General features: G+C 39.2%; 1 protein-coding gene across 1 annotated transcript in view; it reads right to left on the bottom strand.

Annotated features, from left to right (window-relative positions):
* polrmt (polymerase (RNA) mitochondrial (DNA directed)) overlaps positions 1 to 17,921 on the bottom strand; it is a 53,571-nt gene extending 35,650 nt beyond the window's left edge. Inside the window, exons 1-9 of the mRNA XM_030083557.1 lie at positions 17,742 to 17,921; positions 16,633 to 16,731; positions 15,346 to 16,190; positions 14,638 to 14,771; positions 8,758 to 8,944; positions 5,841 to 5,990; positions 3,508 to 3,675; positions 2,829 to 2,999; positions 1,648 to 1,887 (exon numbers count right to left, since the gene is read on the bottom strand). Of these exons, the coding sequence (XP_029939417.1) occupies positions 1,648 to 1,887; positions 2,829 to 2,999; positions 3,508 to 3,675; positions 5,841 to 5,990; positions 8,758 to 8,944; positions 14,638 to 14,771; positions 15,346 to 16,190; positions 16,633 to 16,731; positions 17,742 to 17,883 (2,136 nt within the window). The 5' untranslated portion in view covers positions 17,884 to 17,921. The remainder of the gene's footprint in view (positions 1 to 1,647; positions 1,888 to 2,828; positions 3,000 to 3,507; positions 3,676 to 5,840; positions 5,991 to 8,757; positions 8,945 to 14,637; positions 14,772 to 15,345; positions 16,191 to 16,632; positions 16,732 to 17,741) is intronic.
* Between the last annotated feature and the right edge of the window lie 3,671 nt (positions 17,922 to 21,592).

The raw sequence follows: 21,592 nt of genomic DNA, 5'->3' as shown, positions 1-21,592 counted from the left end.
AAAGGTATTATGTCGTAGTTTCAACTCAACAAACCTTAAAGCTTGTGGCGCTTAACAAACAACCATCATTTCTTGACAGGAAAAGAGAATAACACAGTAACCTGACAGGAACACCTCAGCTTTGCTTGAATGAGTCAGAATTTCACGCTGTGCTATGAAATAATCAGGATGCTCCCCTGATGGGCTAACCTTCGCGGAGGGGAAGATGGAGAGGGAGGCACGGAAAAAAACAAAACAAGAGAAATAGAAAATTACATGAAAATGAAAGTCTGCAATAGTGTGCCCCACTGCTAAAACACATCAAGTCCCAAAAAAAGAACTACAATTGTCTTTCCTGCTGCCCATTTTTCCCACAATACAGTCGCCTCACGCTCCTGCAGGGTCCCATGGCAGTAAATCAGCGAGCCAATTAAAGGGACACTAAAAAAGGGATTAGCCTAGAACCTATTCATCTTACTCAACTGTTCTCTCTGCCAATTCACACAGCGGGGAAATGGTTTTATAGATGAGACCCTTTGGAGCTTCACACTGGATAGGAGAGTACTCAAGTGTTCAAGGTGACGGGCTTTCGAGCAGCCTTCTTGTCCAACGTGAAGGTCAAGTGTTTTAAGGCAATTCATTTGTTTCTGCTCCTCTGTGGCTCTTTTCTTTATTCATGAGAGGAGCAGCTGAGTGACTGCTCCAACTTTATTCAGTCAATCTTTTAATCAGACTGACTGTAAAAAAAAAAATATCAAAGAATCACAATGAGTATGAACTGAGATTTTCAGATAAAGTATTTTTTTAAGGAGCAGTTCTGCTCATTTCTGTACATATTCAATTCTTTTGAGTACAATTTACTATTGGTTTCCATGAAATCTCTTTAACTTTAATCTTTGGCCCTGTTTGTTCCACATAAATCTCAGGTGAAAGGGCTTTTCTTTGCTGTAGGTCAATGCTCAGAAATCCTGTTAGCAACTTATCAAACATATTTGAATTCTTTGTATCCAAATCTGAATGGTTTTGTCACAGAGGCCGATGGATACAAAGAACCTTGAAGAACAGCGTTAAGTCTCTTCTGAAGCTAAGAAGTTGCACTGGCAATAAGCCTGGACCCTCCAGGCAGACTCACAATCAACTGCAGGTTATTCAATCATGTGATTTTTGAAATAGCAGAGCAAAAAATGCACAGCTTTATTTGTCCCCGTGTGCATTTAGTTTTGATTAATCAGCCATGGGACAAAAAAAGACAGAAACAATCATATTCAAATATTCAGACATCCAGTGGACAAACAACAAATCACCTTAAAAATAGCAGAGCTTGATTTAAGGTATTGCACAGCATCGTGGACGCCACAAATAGCATAATGAACAGGTATGAGGACAACTGTATAGTAAGGTCCACAGGTTTACAATATCTGGCCTGTGTCATGAAGAGTGTTGGAATACCTGAAGGCAGAAGCAGTTATGGAATATGCACATGCATTTAGTTCTTAAATGTGGGGAAACATAATGTAATCACAACAACTTCTGCTCTGTCTGGTTTTCTGGAGCGTGTTTGTTTTAACGAGTTGGTGGCCAAGGTTTGTCAGCCAGACTTCAATTTCACAGGAGCAGAAGATCATTCTCAACCAGATCCAAAAAGCGACACTTTCAAGTGAAGTTTACCTGTCTCGTGCTGCGGAAGGTGTACATGTGGTAGAGGATAGGGATGAGCTTCCGTTCAAAGGCTGGGTTCAGGATGTCGCTGTTGATTTTGAGGTTCTTAACCATCAGATCCACCAGGTAAGTGCCCAGCTCCAGAGTCACTATATACGGCCAGCTGATCTCCCCACCCTGCAGCGTGGGTCCTGAACTATGCTCCATTTCCAGCTTGCACCACTGCTCTCTGGGAAGGACGTCGTACACCTAGATGAACAAAAAAGCAGTCTCTTTTCAGATTTAAGATGGGTTATAGTAATAAATGCTGCATATTTACATCAGTGAAAATCCACAGATAGCATTTCAATTTGAGTGAGACCAGGCGAGCAATATTTTTCAATAAGATCTGCATCAACAAAAGAGTTTAGTTTTTACTTGAGGAATGGGATATTAATATATAAAAGCATCCTTGACTTGCTGGCAATTATGTGTTAAATGCTCATAATGTTTGGCTTCAAACACAAAGCCTGAAACAATAAATGAAACAATATGAAATGCAAGATGATAAAAGTGAGCAACACTCAAGTTCTGCGAAACATAAGAATCTCAGACTCATTATTCCCATAATTCTAACAACAAAGGCTACATTAAAAAAAGAAACAAAAAAACAGCTTGCATTAAATAAATATCTTAACTAACTTTTAACTAAAGTAATCTCTGAACTATAATGAGTCCTTGCTTGTTATAGTCTTGATGACATTAGCAGTTTTCCCAGGGTGCACCAGAAACATCAGAGACACTGAGTCAGTGATACTAAGTACCTTCATTTTCACTTAAAAAGACTCAACAGTTTGTTAATAAGTGCAAAAATTTCTTCATTAAAAAGAACGCAGATGTTAAGACAACATTATCTGGCTTCACATCAGTTCAAGTCATTCAGTCTGGTTTCAAGGAAGAAACACAGAAGTCAAGAGAAAAGCATTCATCCAACAAGAGGCTCCCAAACAAAGGATATTCTTGCTGTGAGGCAACAGTGTTAACCACTACAGCACAGTGTAGCTTAAAACAAAATCAGGGCTTGGTATTAAAGAAAAACTGTGACACATGTGGACTGAAACAGTCTGGTTTTTGCTTTGACAGGTCAAATAGTAATGACAGAAGATGACAATATCCATTTGTACTGCTGAGTCTTTTTGTTGTTTTTTTACCTTGGTATCTTTGGCCAGCAAATCAGTGTACATGCTGTAAATGCTGCCAAGCTTTTCCACCGTCTGATTCTGGTGCTTCTGTCTCACAGAGTACTTGGTGAAGACCCTGTGGCCCAGATCTCTGGCTAAAATCTTCAGTGATTCTCCACTTGGGGGCAGGTTGGAAACACTCTGGAAAATAACAGCCAAGATGAAAAGATGAGAAGCATTAACAACATGCTTGACACAGCAGCACATGACTCTGTGACACTTTGTAAATAAAGAAATAAACCTCCTGATAGAGACAGTAATAGCAACAACAGTTTTGAGAATTAACACCCTGCCATGTGATTTTCTCTACATTGGAAGCAAAAATATCTGATCAAAAGAAACTCAGCTTTCCTGCCAAGGCGTGACGCTTTTCCAGCTGTTCTCACTGTCAGCCTTTTGAATTCTGCTTCTGCGGTTTTTCAGATTTGTTATGTCAAATTACGCAAATGCCAATTTCAAGACAACACGAAAAAAGATACCAGCGTGAGCGCTACACAACTTTTCTTTTTTTTTTGTCACGTCACAGTAAAAGGAAGCCGTCGTCAATCGAATGACATTCATTCAGGCACATACAAAGTCTTTGTTATATCCTTCCATGGACTTCTGACATTTCATCGAGCGAGTGGCTGGGTTAAGTGACTTGTATTACCTGTATCATGATGTCAACATACTCCCTATCCTCCAGCAGGCATAGATAGGGATAAAGGTTAAGCCTGTAGCTCTTGGTGTTGGTATTAGCCAGGATCAGCTTGCAGTCCCTGAGGGCCTGGAGGAGGACCTTCTGCCACTGTGTCCGCTGCTCTGCCAACAGCCTCCTCTGAAAGGACAACGGGACTGAGTCACCCATCTCATGACAGTGACTGACAACAGCGCGTCAGTAGCAGCTGAATATGGGGAAAGAAAATGAACAATCTCGCAGCCTTTATCACACGCTGTACGATTGGAATGGAAGGCAACCTAAGTTGTGTGGCAGGAGACAGGGTCACCTCTCACTGGACACAAATCATTGTGCAACATGACCATGAATTTCATTTGGCGGTTGAGCTTGTTTGGCTCAGATATTCACCGATGACAGCCAGAAAACACGCTATCCTTTGAAGAAAATACAACTGGGCCACAAGCTTACTGACACAAGAGAAAATTGTGTTTAAATGTATAAAAAGTACCAATGAATAATAACTATTCATCACATTCATTACAGTGAACTGAGGAAAAAGAAGGAAATTAGCAGATAGGAAAATAGGACATATCAGTTTTCTGCCTTGCAGAGAGACAGTTGGAAAAAATAAAAGTTGGTACAAAAGTACATCATCATCAATTAATAAATGAATAAAGCCATAGTAACATCAATATTACATTTGTTGCCAGTTTTTTTTTTAATGTATAATAATAAACGTTGCACTCAAGCTTTAAGTGAGTAGCCTTATTTCCAGTCTTTATTAAAGCAGAACTTGTTAAATTCATTTTTACCATGAAGCCAGTCGAGAAGAGTTTGTGCAGAGATTGCATGTTCTCCCTGGACTATGTAGGCTTCTTCCTCATACATCAACTTCATTCAGCGATTTAGAGACATACTTGTTTGTTAGTCAGTAACTCTAAACTGCCTAAAGATATGGCTGAGTAGGTATACAGTTGGTTGTGATATATTTCACAACACTCTAACAGCTTGATTTATACTTATATTTAAGATACTTGATACTATAATACTTATATTTATATTTAAGACTAATATAAATCTCTTCAACTACTGCAAAAAATGTTTGCTTCACAATATACGCTGTATTTTATTTTGCTATAAATGAAGTAACTCAAACTGCGCATCATCTCTGTCTTGTCTATTTCTTTCCAGTAAAGATATAAGACGACTCAATCTGTAATGAAAGTTGATGACTTTCGGCTCATTTACAAACTTTTGGTTTTAATTGTGCTTGAAATGACACATAAGCAGACAGCTACACATCGCAAGTTTTTAAGATATCTTAACAAAATCTACAGTTTGACACAAGCCACACAGTAGAGACTGTAATATTGTAACTTCACTACATGTTCAATAACTAAATCAGCCCGGACTCCTCTTTCCTTTCAAACTGAGATATTTATTTCTTCACCTAATGTGGTACATTTGAAACATTGAATGTATTAGTGTGCGTGTGTGTATATATATATATTTCTTCTTTAATCTAATTCAGCTATGACTGAAGCAAAGGACCAGTCTGTCTGTGTTATGGATGGAGAGGTGACTCTGCATTCTCCCTGAAGACCTCTATTACAATACATTATTATTCTGCCCTGCCTGTCTGTAAATGCTTCTTGGCCACCAGAGACTCTCAGCCTGCTCGCTTCCCACATAGTCCATCTGCAGAGACAGACGAGCCAGGCTGGACTGTAAATGCCAAAGTTGGAAAGAAGGCACACCGCAGGAAGATGATACTTCTTCTAACCTGTCAAGCTTGCATGTGTGTCAATTCAAAGTCTATCAAAGCCAGAAAGAAAATGTCAGTTAAACCGCAAACAACAAGCAACAATGTGAATTAAGTGCAGCCACTACAGGTCATGTATGTCAATGTATTTGGATTTTGAAGAAGCTTTATAGCACAAAATGGGCAGGTGGCTCAGGTTATGCTGCTTTCCCAACTAGAAACAACACTTTCAACACTGGACTCACTGACAACTTCATTGTTGAGCTTGATAAGCAGATAGCTGTGTATGTCTGATCTATGTAAAGAGTAGAAGGGGGCAAAACAATATGGAACAATCCCACAATGCACTGACTACAATTCTGATGATAGTTTCTGAGGCAATGTATCAAAAAAAGGTGTAACTGGATTTAGGAGTTATCTTAAAGCCAAAGATTACTAGCAACTCCGTCTATCTCAGCCAGAAACCAGTGTGAAAAAGCTGTGTGTAAATCTGAATGCAATGAGCTGAAATAATAATAATGATAAAAAATAAAACACAGAAACCATGTCTAGGTTTTCTCACCATTTTTTCCATGTTTTCAGTGACAGGTTTGGCAGTTTCCACAGAGTCGATGGTGACCGTGCAGGCCTGCTCCACACTGAGCTGACGTTTAAAGCGATCCTGAAGCTCCTCTTGAGTGAAGTCCAGTTTGGGGTAGGTATGGTTTTCCCTCTAAAACAAGCAAACAAGCACAAGACAAGATTGAGAGAAGACTGAAACAGTGAGAGAAAGAGAGAGGGGCTCACTATTATACAGCAGTAAACTTACTTTTTTAAAAAAAAAATATCGTATTGAACAAACATCTTAACTAACAAACATCTTAACTAACCTCCAACCTAAGTAACTTCTGGACTGTAAATAGTTCTTGCTTGATATAGTCTCCATTACATTAACCATTTTCCCAGGGTGCACCATAAACATCAGAGACACTGAGTCAGTGATGCTGACGCATGTTTTGCTTTTAAATGTTACTGAGCAAAGACAGAAGATGACAATATCCTTTTGTACCACACAGTAAATCCATAACGTTTCCCATAATTCCTCACACCGATCAGGAGGATCATAGTAAACCTGTTTTCTGCAACAGTAAACACGAGCATAACCTCAGTATAATTTTTATAGGCTATTTCAATTCTCCTGAGAGTAAATATAATCATTTTTTAATGAAGATGTGTGGCACACAAGTCGAGAGCGCCTGTCCAGACAAGTGAGTAAAAATAAACAAAGTTATAAAATCATGTCAGCCAACACTGAGTTAATTTGAGTTTCAGTGCCGGACGTTTTGGATGGTTACTAAAGAGACGATACAAAGAGTTCATTATCCTCAGTCTGACAAGATACAGAAACACAGTGGGTACTAAACCAAACCACACTGTCAAAATACTACCAACTGGTAGTTTTTAAGGCTCTACTGATCACAATGGAGAATAACACAAACCCTGGGGCAAGGATAACCAAATAGACAACGGAGTATTCATTGTTACAACAGGTAATCCAGGCAGCAAATTATCCAGTAATGTATTTCAGCTTTAGTATCAGACCCCTACATACAGCAATATGTAACATGAAGCTGTGCTGAACTGAAATGAAGTCAATCATGCACATAAACATGTATATTTTCTGGATCAGTAAATTAACACTTATTTTTCCAACCAACTGATGTGATGCCTATTTGCCAGACAAAACAGAGTTTTATTAAACTACTGTAGAGTGGAAACAAGCAGCAGATGTGATGAAAACTGGCAAATGTCTTTTTAAAATGTGCTTTTAACGCTTAACAAGAATTAATGCGTAACAAGACACTAAAGCAAAACAACAACACTGCAGGATTTCATCAAAATATGCTACAGGCTGCTTGTCAACTGGACTAAATTAACAAAAGGTTTTATCAGTTTACACACACTTTTTATATGTCATGTCTTCATGTTACATCATGGATCATTTTTGATGCAGGCCAAGACTTTCCATCATTCCGTGACCCTGAATCGGCCTAAGCAGCACAGAAGATGGATGGATGGATCAACTCATTATGAATATACAGTCGTGAGGTCATGCTGGTTTAACAGTCTTAAAAGCAACAAACCTTCAACTGCAGATGAATGATCACAGGAAATTTGCATGATGCAGAATGATAAAGTGAAGCTGTGTGATTTTTAAGGTATTATTTCATAAAATGACAGGAACGCACACCGTAAACTAACAATTTGAGAATGTGTTTGTTTTTGATTCTTGAGACTGTTCAATATGATGAAGATGAAATTTTTAAAAGAATGATAATGCAGAAGTTCTAGGCAGGAAATAAAGTCAATTAATAGTAACAGCTATGATATAGGCCAATTTTTTGAGAAAAAAAATATACAAACATCACAAAAGCTCTAGTGACAAGTTGAAACAAGATCAAACTGCATTTTGTATGGCTGACGGCTTCATCAAAATTCACTCACACACCAGCAAGCAATATTCTAATTAGATTGTGTTTCTGTGGCTATCGCTGACTCAAAAGCCTCCTGAGATGATCCAGTCTGCGTTCCTGTTATCAAGAGAACCTGTTTTTGGACAGGATTTAGGCTGCTGCGAACTGCCAAAAAGTCAAAGTCGTTGTCACAGAAACTTCCTGACTACCTCGAAAAATACAATCAGAGCACGCAGTAACCAAGCAGTCACATTTGACCTGTTCCATCTATCACCAGGTGGCATAGTTTCACATGCACCCACCCACCTGATAAAAATATACGACCTGCTGATTGCCTGATTGCCACCATCTCTCACAAACACACACACCAATCGGACCGGGAGCACCAAAAATATATCACTCAGATGAAGACAATCATGAATGGGGTACACAGAATAAGACTAAAAATACTACATGTGTACAAAAAAAGCTGTTAATGAATCATATGACAGCCAAAAGGAGAGTAGAGGTGGCAGAAAGGAGGAGAGGTGAGAGGAAAGGAGCCAACTAAGGCAAGAGGGCCCATTAGAAAGCAGAGTTGTCTGACTATAAATAGGCCAGTGCCTGTCTGACTGTGAAGGGGTGACAATCAAATCTTCTAGTCATGCTGGAGCCTTCTGACAGCTTTCCCAGCTGTCTGATGCCTGGACTGGCAAAACATACACTACAGTCAGCCTTCAAAATAATTCCTGTGTGTGTAAAATACACAGTTTACACTTGCATCATTGATTTCTGAGGCATAAAAGTCCAACCAGGTACCACGACACAGTTCAGCATTTTAAAGTGAAAAGCAAACTGCTCATTAAAAGAAAAAAAAGAAAGAAAAAAGTGTGGATTCTGTCATTCTAGCTTCAGAAAGCAAAAGTCACAACCTGACTTCAGTTAGACATCAAAGGACAGTAAAATACCACTTATTGCAGACTAACTACATAACATCACATGTGGTCACATCGGCAGTATCTTCACAGTAAAGCTATTTAGTGATACCTGTGCGTAGAAATCCTGAACCAGAGCAGAAGACCCCTGATTCATGTCCAGAGTGAGTCTGGGCTGATAGTCGGGCTCAACGACACGTATGGCCCTCAGCAGCATGTCCCGCTCATCTTGCCGAAAAACACACTGACTGAACAGATCATCCACAGACAGGCTGTCCTCCTTCATCTGGTTCAGGCACCTGGAAAGACAGAGACAAAGTGCATGTGAGCCAGGTTTTAGGTGTGAGTGGGACCAACAGATACACTTCACACTGACAGAACATTTACTGATCATAACTTGGATATTTCAGGCTTCTTTGTTTAAAATATAAGAACAGATACTAAATAATTACCATATTTCCATGGGAGCAGAAGAGAGAACATGCTGTCGCAGTGACCCGTCCTGGTCGGTTTAATTGTAAATATTTACATAAAATTCACTCTCCAGTCTGATAAACACACTCACACGCCATGTGGATATGTTTCTATATACGTTGGGTGAGTGCCCATACATGTCAGCACGAGTTTCACAGTGGAAGCTGCGGCGCGCTACCAGACCTTGAGATCTCAGCGTTGCCAGCTTTTACAGCTGGCGCGCGGACAGATTGTAAACAGTGTGAAAGAAGCCAAAGGAAGCATGAAGGTATCCAAGACAAAAAGTTTAAGAGCTGCCTCTCTATGACCAACTGTTTCATGCACCCTGCTGGCAGATGAGTGTATGCATGCAGACATGCTGCTCTTTTGTGCAGTGTTGCTGTGTTGATGCAAACTCTGAGCCAGGTGTTTTTATCTGAGGCAGGACCACTGTTTGCATTTGCATAGCATCATATTTTGAAAATAAATAACTAATAATAATTTTGAAAAAAAAAATGGTTTGTAGGTAATCGTGTTTCTCTGAATGAAAACAGAACTACATTTTTTCATTCAGAACTTTAAATGTGCAAGGTTTATTTCAACAGACCTACAAAAATTTACACACTCATAAGAGGTGAAATGCTCAGTTTGAAATGAACTTGAGTTATTACAGGTGAACCTGAAAACCTGGATAGAGTGATTATGCATATTGGATGTACAGATGTGCAGCATTGCTATAATACAGTATATAGAGAACATAGAGAACAGATTGAGGTCAAAATACCTTGTATCTGGTATCAGGAAGTTATTATGTGACCTCATTTTCCATTGGACGAACCAGAGAGTGCTCAGAAAGTCATACCAAAAACCAGAGGAATGTTATTCTCTATGTGGGAGATTATAGTCACTGCAATGGATCTGGCCTTGTAGTCTGATCATTAAGTGGGAATTCATAATCTTCTGACCTGCCTGTTATGAGAATGACACCAAGATCATCACATCTCATTGGATCCCAGATTAATTCGGTTTAAAAAAAAGCTGACGGGTCCATGGGGTCATTTTATATGTTTCTCCTCCGCTGATAGACAGTTACAGAATATCAATTTAACTATTTGCATGGACAGGCCGTCTGTAAGAGTCAAAGTATGAGTTTGATGGAGAGGCAGATGGCGACTGACGACATTAGTGAAATGCTTATTTGAATAGAATCTCCGAGAGATCTCCACAAGAGAGCTCACTCCTCGCTCCTGACTGGACTGCTAAATGCCCATGATGCCAATCAGTCTCCGTAATACAAATGAAGAAAGTAATGACTCCCATAATAAACAATTTGATATTTAAAAGTTAAGAATATGTAAATTCTGTTAAATTAAATGCTATTCTTCAGTGGGTAGTGCCTTTCAGAGGTTAAAGTGACAAATATTTTTGTAAAGATTTATGGATACATCTGCACACAGTTTAAGCTTTACTTTGATTTGATTTTCCAAACGTATATCCTGTGCGGGACTTTTACAAAGGATAATGAATTCACAAAGACATGCACCATAAACTAAACGATAAATACATATCATTGTCTTTCAAAAATATCTGACTAAACTGGATATCAGAGTTTAATCCAAATGATGTGTATAGGGGATAATAAAATGAGCTTTTACTATGTTCCTTCCATAATCTCTTGTGCGTGCTACACAACAACCCTGTTTGGTTACACTGCCCCCTAGAGGTCAAGACAGGCTGTTCATGACAGAGCTAAAGGCAGAAGTGAGGAAAACCCATTTGTCATCAACCACAGGGGGATAGCCGAGTCGTTTCACCCCACACACCTTTAACTGAAGACAATTATAAATAACAGTATGCTAATTGGCAACAGGAGGAAATCTTGGCTCAGCAGGTTTCACCTTATTCATTCTAACAAGATGTGTACAGGTCCCGCACTTCGCAAAGTAAAACAAATGAGGCACAGCAGTGACATTCTTTGCAATCTTTGTCAGTGCTTGAAGTTATCTTTGGAAATATTTGCGAAGCTTGCCGAAGAGGTCAAACTCTTGAGAATTTTTATTCATGCTTCTGGGTCTCTAGTGATGCAACATGCAATTTTGGTCTGAGTAAATGAGAGAGAGCCTTGAACAAAGACGGGATTAGTCTGGGCACTGGCAGTGTGGTCCAAAGGAACAAAGAGGGCAGAGAGGTTGAAAGATAGCGCATAATCAGCCTGGTGACTGCTCTGCTGCGCTCTCGGGAACATGCAGCTCTGGAGGACATGGCCGTTACAAAGGGAAAACTTAAAGGGGCAAGTGCATGCATTGTGTGGGTGTCCCTTTTTTTCATGTTGGCAAGAAACGTTTTGGAGAATTGAGTTCACAGGTAGACTTACGAGATGAAAATGATAGCAGGTGCAGGTAATAAAAGTAAGAAAATAAAGCAAAATAAGTGGCTGACTGATATTCCAAGAACAAAAAAGTGACAATGAAAATGATCATCAGCACAGCGCAATAAAAGAAAGGCTTCTCAGACAGAGGCAAAGCTTGAAAACAGAACTGCACCAGACACTGTCTCATGTGAGCATCAAGTGATCAATTCACCAACCAGACACCGTCCCCCTGCACTGTCCCCTCTCCACAGGGTGGAGTGTATGTGTGTATTTCTGTATGTGTGGTTTCAGCTCGCAACACAACTGAGGAGTCATGATCATCTGAAAACAAATCACCAAGCGTGACGTGACGAGAGGAAAATCATATTATCACTCTGAAATCACACGGTAGGAGAGAGGGCTATTTTCCATGGTGTGAAAACGAACTGTGAAAATCAGAACTGGAGGTGAATCAGAATCTTTTTTCTCAAAGAAAACACATATGGTGAAAAACTATAAACTTTATCAATGCAAAGGCACAAATAAGTCCTCTAAAGTTTGTTTTTATTTCCTCCAAAAGGTCAAAGGTCAAGTGTTTAATACCTGTGGTAAATATAGTCTGCTAATCTGGGGCAACTATTTACATAGTCAGTTAAGACATTTTTATGATGAGCAAACACTGCATCAACTGTATCAGAGCAAAATAAGGATATTTTGAAACTTTAATATATCCACAGTACGGGTTTAAAAATATCTACAGTAGCTCTAAATGCCACTGAAAATTACAGATTTGAAATGATGAAGAAATCAGTGAACAATGATTAACAAAATATGACCAAAAAATGTAACTGGTCGACATTAAGTTGATCGTAAACATTAAAAAAAATACATTTTTTTATGTATAACATTTATCAAATATATATTTGCAACATCTCACATAATGATTACTCGGGACAGAGAAGGTGAAGTTTGTTTCACTGAAGTTTAGAAACATTAATAAAACTGACAGGGTGCGTCTTAAGACACTGTCACGCACGAGACGATGACAGACAAGACATACTCATTTTTTTCACCTGACTTTGAATGAATGAATGAATGAATGAATGAATGAATGAATGAATAAATGAAGTATGAGAACCACTGCAAGAAGTCATGGTGGATTCTTAAGCAGAGACTGTAGCTCGCCAATGTAAAAGAGGGCATGCACCTTACGAAAACACATGTTCTGCAGGCTCTGGGTTGTCAACACACATTAAGGTGAGTAGAACAGTATACTGCAGTTCCCTGTTGTTTTTCGGCGATAATAGCTTCAGACTAATGTTGGGCATTACTGCAGAAATAATCTAATATGAGTCCAGCATTGCCTGGGCAGCAGGCCAGTCCAGTGTCTTTTAAATCTGCTGCTGCAACAGAGGCACAAACAGTGACACAAGTAGCTTTTCCCCCAGAGCTGTGCCCAGTCAGCTTGTGTGTGTGTTAAATGCCATGTATTCAATCAAGTAAGTAGATTAATATCACTTAGCAGTTATTTTCACTGGATAATGACCCAGTTACCGCTGCAACAAAAACTGGGCTACAAGCTGTCAAGGTTGTCCTTCAAAGAGAAAGTTGTGAAGTGGAAAAAATAATAATTAAATACAACACAATGCATGTCAGTTTAACTGCTGCACCTTGCAAAAATGCAATTAGTCTAAGCCAACCTCATTAACACTGTGTCAGCATGTCACCACAACCAAACCCGTTTTAGGTGGCACTGTAGAAGTAGCACTAAGTAGCAGAGAGATTTTCACTGTATGAAAAAGTTTTTAAAAACAGTCAAGCGGGGTTTCCATGGAAACCAAATCAGTGGTAAAGACACTGAGTATTAGGAAATTAGGGGCAGCTTTTGGGAATAAGCTGTCAGCTTCATACAGGAGCGATACAAAGGATTTCCTTTATTCTCAAATGACACAAAAGATAACTCGGCTATTACAGAGTTGAGCAAAGTGTATGAAGGAAAAACAACCAATCATGAGCATTGAAAAGAACCCATCTCATTAAAAAAGTAATCCGGGAAACACTTAACACAATACAGAAAGTCATGACAAACAAGATACAGTCTCATTCAATATCTCAATATCTCGGCGGGCCTATTTAAGCTCATCTTGCTCGATAGTCTGCATATGAGAAAAGTAGTAAAGACAACAAATTGGAATGTCTCGCAGTAACGGGAGTTTAATGTAAGCAATAAAATATAAAATAGTAATTGGTGATAAAGGCACTTTTCGATTTAAAGCATGATGAGTCAGAAGCATCATCAGTCCTTCAGTTCTTTGATGTTGGCTAGAAATAGTAAAAAGAAAAACAAATCTGAAGAAGAGGCAAGAGAGTTAATATGGACTCAAGCCTCTAACACCTGAGAGGAAAAAATTAAGGTGGTTTATCTTTTGCATTTTCAACTGCATTGTATATTGTGGTAATATTTGCACCCTAACTGATTTTAATACATCACAGTGACACATCAGTGTGTTAAAATCTTGAACACCTTGGGAATGTCAACTGATTATAGAAGACATACTAACAAGCAGCCATTTAAGACAAGACAAGCACAAAACTCACTTACATGCTATTCAAAGAAAAGGTCCAATTGGCAACTCTTTTTTATCAGGAGTTCCCACTGCCAGTCCTCCCAGTCCTCCCAAGGTGCATTGTAGACATGGCTAGTGAATATGATGGAAGCCCCTTTCTGCCAACACTGGGATTCAAACCCACATCCCCCACATTTAAGATCAAGAAAGACCAAGAACAACACCAGCGGTGTTCATTCTTAAATATAGTTAGTCAGTGGAAACTGGTACAATGCTTCCAAGTCTCTTCCAGAGCAACTGTGAACAATACGTGCTTAGTTTAAAATGCAGCAAGCAGCAGCAAGTCAACCTGGTGGACACTAATTCCAGATCCAAGCCTGTCTATTGACAGAGACTGTTCATAGTATTAGGAAGAAAAACAGTTGTATTGAACCCATGAAAACCATGAGCACCACATGCCCCCTGCTGGTTATTCTCTGAATTGTCAATTATTCATTTATTTTTTTTAATAAATGTACGTATCTGAAACCTCTATCCAGTTATTGACAATTACACTGATTACGTGTGTGTGTGTGTGTGTGTGTGTGTGTGTGTGTGTGTGTGTGTGTGTGTGTATATATACCTTGAAATGACTTTTGGGGAGCAGTTTGGATTGCGGCCCATGCACTCCAATGCAGCAGCATAGGATCCCACGTTTGGTTTCAGACCAGCCTCTTCCAGCAGAATGAAGATGCGGCCGATGTGATTTAATGTACCCTAAAAAGACAGAAACACAGGAAGGCCATGAACTTCATCGCACCAGGGTACTTCAGTGGAGATTCAGAAAAAGTAAAAGGAGAAATTATCTTTTTTGTTCCAGAGATAATCAAGTTATTCTCCAAAGACAAACTGAATATTAAATGTAACAAAATTACTAACTAAAGATAAGACACAAAAACAACAGATAAAAAGTATCAACGAAACAGAAGGAGGCAACAGAGTGTGCAACTAAATATTTGGCAAGCCTCTATCATGAAAGTAAGTTAGACATGTTGGGGTACAAAAAACACAAATCTACTAAATTAAGGCAGCAATGGAAAATTCAGTATCTACTTTGGTCATCGTGCAATGAAGCTGGTTTGCAAGCTCAAAAAGTCAAATGATTTGTAAAAACACTATCAGTTATAGGTACTTTGGGGAAATTCTTTGTTAACTATCAGATAAACCCCATGACAATCTGCCACACATTGTTTTCATGTTGGTTGTTTTTATTAATGTATTAAAAGCCAAATTCACACATGCTATGTATTCAAATATCATTCAAATGTTGTTTTTCAGTTTCAGAACTCACCTTCTTGGCCCACACTCTCATCATGATGTTATAAACTCCCGTGTTTAGCAGTCTGCGCCGGCTCATCACTCTATGCTGGCTGAGAAGAAAACGTTGAGCTCGCTCGATGTCCCCCACGAAGACGCAAGCTTCAAGGTAAGAGCAAATGCTGAGCTGGATGTCTCCACATGCAACTGCCTCATTCCCTTCCTGCAGGTGCTCTTCGCTACTTGAAGATGTCCAGTCACTGACTTGCAGATTGAGCCTCTTTTCCAGCTCCTCCACCTCAGCCAGCTCCTTCGCTCTCTCCTGGAGCTCAATGGCAGTCTGTTCATCTTCCGCAGGATAACGTTTAGAGGCTTTTCGCTTCTGTTTTGACAGTTTATGCGATTTTGATGCTGGTGCTGCTGTTGCAGCTGCAGCTGCTGTAACTGGCGAAGAAACTGCAGCACGGATTTTGTCGGACAATTTTGTTTGTTGAGTCCTGTTCTTTTTAGCAGCTGAAGATATTATTTTATGTGCTGTGCCAGAGGGCATTATGTTGCTTGTAGTAACTTTAGACTTTTCAGTTGGTTTCTCCCGAACACTTTTCTGTGTTTTCTGCTGGATGTGCTGCTGTTTCTTGAGCTTGTTTTTCCTCTCCTGAGTTAATTTTTCCATCCAGCGGCTGGGCTGAGATTTAGAGGTTCCTTTAGCCACCGTTTGTCCAGATTTAGGAATGTCTGTTTTCTCATGGGGTGGAATTCTGGGACCCCTCCCAGAGGGGACACCCTTTCCATGGGAAGGAGCTTTGACAAACTGCACTTTTGCATGTTGGACATCTAGAACGACGTCAGATTGGAGCTGCTGGATCCGGGCCTCAAGAACTAAGAGAAGATTATAAAAGGTATTAAATGTGAGCAATAAAAAAAAGTGCATCAGGTATATCTACAACATTTACAGAGATGAATTAGATGTCTAACAAACAATAACCTCAATAATCTTGCAAAAACATCCTACTGTTTGTAGTTTCTAGCCAAAATATCATTACACTTATTTTAAGACACAATTACCTCACCAGCAAAACTTGAGGCAGATGGAACACAATCAATTCGATCAACATTCAACTTTATCCATACAATAGCTTCATATTTATTTTTCTATAAGTGTGTCTTTTGTTGAGAGGGAGATATTTTGACCATAAACTGCACATTCAGAACAATATACCTGGTAAGTTTTTGAAGTTTTGCAGTGCAGTATATCACAGACTAAAAGCAAAATGGTCTAAAACAAAAGAAAGCCAATCATCATTTACAGATCAAGACATACCATCTAACAACTGAGACTGTTCCAGCACACGTTTCTTTGCATCCTCTGTCTTTGGAAATACAAATGACACGTTTCTTCTTTGAAGATGCACAGGTGTTTCTGGGGGAAAAAAGTAAACAGATAAGAATTATCCTAAAATACTGAGCAAGCAGACGACCTCCTTGACATATATTATGCCAGTACTTTAATCATTCTGTGAAAAAAATAGCTCTATGCCCAGTGCTTCAATCAGGCCACTTTAATTTAAATCAACTTGCTATCAACTCAAACATAATGAATGACCTGAATGGTAGTATTTGAAGTCATATCAAGAGCTTGACCTGAAACTAATCATATTAAACTGTACATGTACAGTTTGCCAACTTTTTGAAAAGTCAGACTGACTACAAAAAAGAAAACAAATATACTGCTCCAGTTGATATGGCAAGTATTTAAAAGCAGGCAATTCATCTTATTTCAGTTTCAACAGCTTTACATGCTTTGAGTTGATTTCTCCATTAATGAGATAGACGTGGAGCTATGAGCTCCCACAAACTACAAATACTGTCTGAATAGTATTAACAGTAACAAAACAGCAGCTGAGGGGATAAATAACTTTGGTAATCACAGTCGTGCATGCGGACGGTAGTTTTCTATTGTGCAACAAATTACAGTGGATCTCTCTCTCTCTCTCTCTCTCTCTCTCTCTCTCTCACACACACACACACACACACACACACACACACACACACACACACACACACCTGTTCATTTAAATAGAAAGTATTAATTTAAATTTTTTTTACAGAGTTGCATAGAATTTAGCTTCATAGAGCCAATGTACAAAATTAGAGCAGAATGCATCCGTTGTGGTAAAACACGGACGAATGAAAGAGGCTGGTAATGGTAAGTCTGCGCGTCTCAAGACAAAGGTTAGGCTAGAATAGAGAACAGTCAATTAATGCCTTAAAGTGGTCCAATTACGTCCATTACCAAAACACAGTGGTGGACTCGGTAGATTTCACGTGGTGTTTGGTAAACACAGCGTACATTGAGCATTTAGGTGTCACGATCTCGACGATACTTTGCTAAGTTGTCCCATCACGTTGAGACATTCTGTCCCTGCTCACCTGATATTCGTCTCACTGCGCTTTTCCTCGCTGACACACAGAGCTGACAGCAATCCTCAAACGACACGCCAGCTGGATACTTCTCAAACAAACGGCGGCGGTTCAGGCATTTGACAAAGGCACGGACTCTCAGAAGTGACATGTTGACATGTAATAACCGCGTTACTTCTCAACACTGAGCTGCCATCTTTAAGTAGACCCGGCTAATCGAGTGGAGCGATGATCGCTTTCCAAAGGCTGATTAGAGGAGTGCAGAAAAATCGATAGACGATGACTTTTGGAAACTGAAATCTTGTGAGACCTGTTTTATGTCTTCACAAATTAGACCTATTCGAGCAGCTAATCACACATCCATTAGATATGGGAAACGCTATTCTTGAATGAGATTATTGATATGTGAAAAACTAAAAAAACAAATAAACAAAAAAACTACTACTACTACTACTACTACTACTACTACTACTACTACTACTACTACTACTACTACTACTGAGGTAACTAATACAGGTAAAATAAATCAAGTAGAAGTGCAGAACTATCATAACCATCTTAACGTTGCCCAATCATTTCCAAACTCAGATTACAGTCTTTACTAGGAAGTCTAAAAGTAAGTGCGATTTGAATACATTTTCACATCTTAGGTCTTTAGTTCATCATAAAAAAAAGGTCCTAAGTAAAGCTCAATCCTGCAAAAAATCTTTGTGGACAAGTTAAAAAAATACAATGAAAACTTTAAGAGTAACAGTTAAAACAATCATATACAATGTTAAAGTTAACATTAACCACATAAAATGATCAAATGAATCTTTGACACTATTTCAACCTGAGCAGGCATGCAGGCCACTGGAGCCAATCCCAGGGTACAGTCAGGACACTTCACTACCTATCACAAAGAGAGCAAAAACTCACATTCATGCCTAGGGGCAACTCAGGGTCTTCAATTCACCTCACATGCATGTTTTCACTCTATTGGAGTAAATCTGAGTACCCAAAGAAAACATGCAAACTCCAAAGAGAAAGGCCAGCCTGTATTTGAACCCACAACCATTTCACTGTGAGGCAAGAACACTGACATGGGATCACATGCAGAATTAAATCAGGAGGATACCTTTAATAGTGAAACACAACAAGTCAGTCCATGTTACTCACGTTGCCTCTGGTGTTTTGTTTGCTTTGTTTGTTTGTTTCCTGACATGTGTTTACACAGAGTGTACTCTGTTTGTACACTTGTTTGAATTTTCACCTTGTTTTTAAAAGTAGAGAGCAACAGTAAATGCTATTTGGAAAAAAAATATTCATTTAAAAAACAATACAGATGCCTGGCAAATCTATTTTTGCACAGTAACAAAAATTTTGTATGGCATTACTTCCAGTCTTCAACCAGCCTCTCTATTCAAGTTAAGGTCACATAGGGTAAAGCCCATTGTGACAGACATTGCACAGATTGCACAAGCACACCATGGGGTTCACAAATTGAGAGTCAATCACACATGCATAAATATGACCTGTTTAGTGTCACTGGTTCACTGGCCAAGCAAATCTTCACACTGTGGAAGGGAGTATATCAACGGAAAAACTAATGCAGGCACAGAAAAACCTACAGGTCCAGTCAGGAATCAAACATAGTTCATGTATTTCAAACTCCAGTGCTGACCGCTGTATCATGACTCTACTCATGTAAAGCAACGTTATTTTTATTATTATTAGTTTTTTTTTAACGTTTGCAAAATCTGGGCAATCAATAAAATGAAATACCACACAGTAATTGTTGATTTCTAGAATATTGAATATTCCAACCCCACCGCCCCTTTTTTTTTTTTTTTTTCAGGGGTTGGATGAAAGGGTAAGTATGTGTATGTAAGGGTGGATGTGTGGAGCGTCACAGTACATAATGTACCATAAATGCTATCGGCCTACAGGTGGCACTGTCACTCCAGTCAATCAAAATCAGGCTGGAGGTCAAACAGAAGACCAAAGTGACAATGAGTTGAACTAAATAAGAAACCCCATGCTGTTCCTATGCGTTTTCTTTTATGTCGCAGACAGAAATATAACTCAATTAATGGGCCAATATCTACAACATGAAGGTAAACTATATACCCATTAGAAAATATTTACAACTACATAGCTTTTCAAGGCCTGTTCATATATGTCTGGAAGAAATATCAAGGCTTGATAATTTGCTTTTTTTCTGTATAGAATCACTTATGCAAGTATAATTCTAGGTATATCAATAAAATCATGTTTGTAAATCAGATACATTCTACAAAGACATTTTGATCTCACCAATTTATTTCATTTATGTAAACTGACCATCAAAATCTTCCAAGTCTTTACTATTGAATAGCTGAGTTTTTTCATCAGAACATATACCGTGTATAGAAATACCTTGACCGAAGAAACCAAGTTTGTATTAAATTACAATAATCACCATGAGTTTAATATTGGTTAATTGTGGAACCTTAAATCCTGCTGACTTGGCCAAAGCACAATAGGATGCCTTTTGAAAATGATTCTCTTCTTTTTCAAAATGACTTCAAATTGAATGTTCACCTGAATTTATCTTATTCTCATCCTGTGTACTTTCCGACCTCCTAAAGCTTCAGTCTCGTCTTGTCATATGTCCATAAAGCATTCTTAAACACTTTAACAGCCTTTTGTGTCTCAGCAGCTGGAGGTTAACACAAGGACTACTTGACTGAGAGAGAGGGGGAAAGAGAGAGAGAGAGAGAGAGAGAGAGAGAGAGAGAGAGAGAGAGAGAGAGAGAGAGAGAGAGAGAGCGAGAGAGCGAGAGAGAGCAGGGGGGCATGGGCACATGAGGGAAATGAGGTCCAGGCAGTACATCTTTTCTCACTGGAGGCAGTGGCTGAGAGCATAACAGTGGGTGTCTGCTGCTGGGCTGTAGGTGAGGATCAGGAGGTGTTTGTTGCCACAGTTCATGAGCAGGGCCCCTTGACAGCCTCGTTTGATGTGGTTGGCCCCTGTCGGCGGCTGGCTCTTTGCACTGGTGTGACAGTCATTGCCGGGTGAGTGACTGTCAATGCCCCAACCGACAAAAGAGGAGAAGACAGGCATTCATGGGGCCTGATAATGGCCTGGCCAGGACAAGGCTGCCATTCTGCTACACTTTGATCATGTGGATTCTTTTGCACACCTTTGTCGGGGCTCCCTATTTGTTTAACAGATGGAGAGAAGGCTGTTTTTGAAATTGCTTCACCTGGCTAGGAAAACCTTGATGGAGATACGTCTCTGTGATATGCATGTATGGCTAAATGCCTTTGGCATGTGCTAGTGTGTGCGTGTGAGCTCCATCTGTGTGTGTACTAACCTACTTACATGGAATTAGTACCATGTCCTGTGAAGAAAAAAAAGGCCACTTACGAGACTTCCTTGTGAGTCTCAGCAATTGTATCGTCTAAGGCAACAAAAAAATTACATTTTAAATTTTAAATGTAATAATAGATAGTATCAAATTACAGCAAACTTTTAAAATAAGTCTCTAGTTCATTTATAATCCATTTAGAGCAAACGTCACCAAGAGTGATACTCATCACTTCGCTCATGTCCATTAGTCTGTATTCCAGACAGCACACGCCTTTACTGGATTGTTCTGACTCACTTGCTGCTACTGGGTTTCCCCACACAAGCATTTTAGGATGGATCTAATTAGTGAGTCAGTTCAAATGTCACAATCTACATCTTGGTACTATTTCCAACTGCATCTTGGTAGACTAACTAAAGAGAAAATTGTCTCTAATAAACTTTCATCATTGCAATGCAATATCAACATTCACACAGACATATTTTTCTCTATCCTCAGCACTGGCATCCTGTTATCTTTAAACTCCTC

Source organism: Salarias fasciatus, chromosome 23 (assembly GCF_902148845.1).
Source record: "Salarias fasciatus chromosome 23, fSalaFa1.1, whole genome shotgun sequence".
NCBI classification, from domain to species: Eukaryota; Metazoa; Chordata; class Actinopteri; order Blenniiformes; family Blenniidae; genus Salarias; species Salarias fasciatus.
This window is presented reverse-complemented; position numbering and strand designations above follow the sequence as displayed.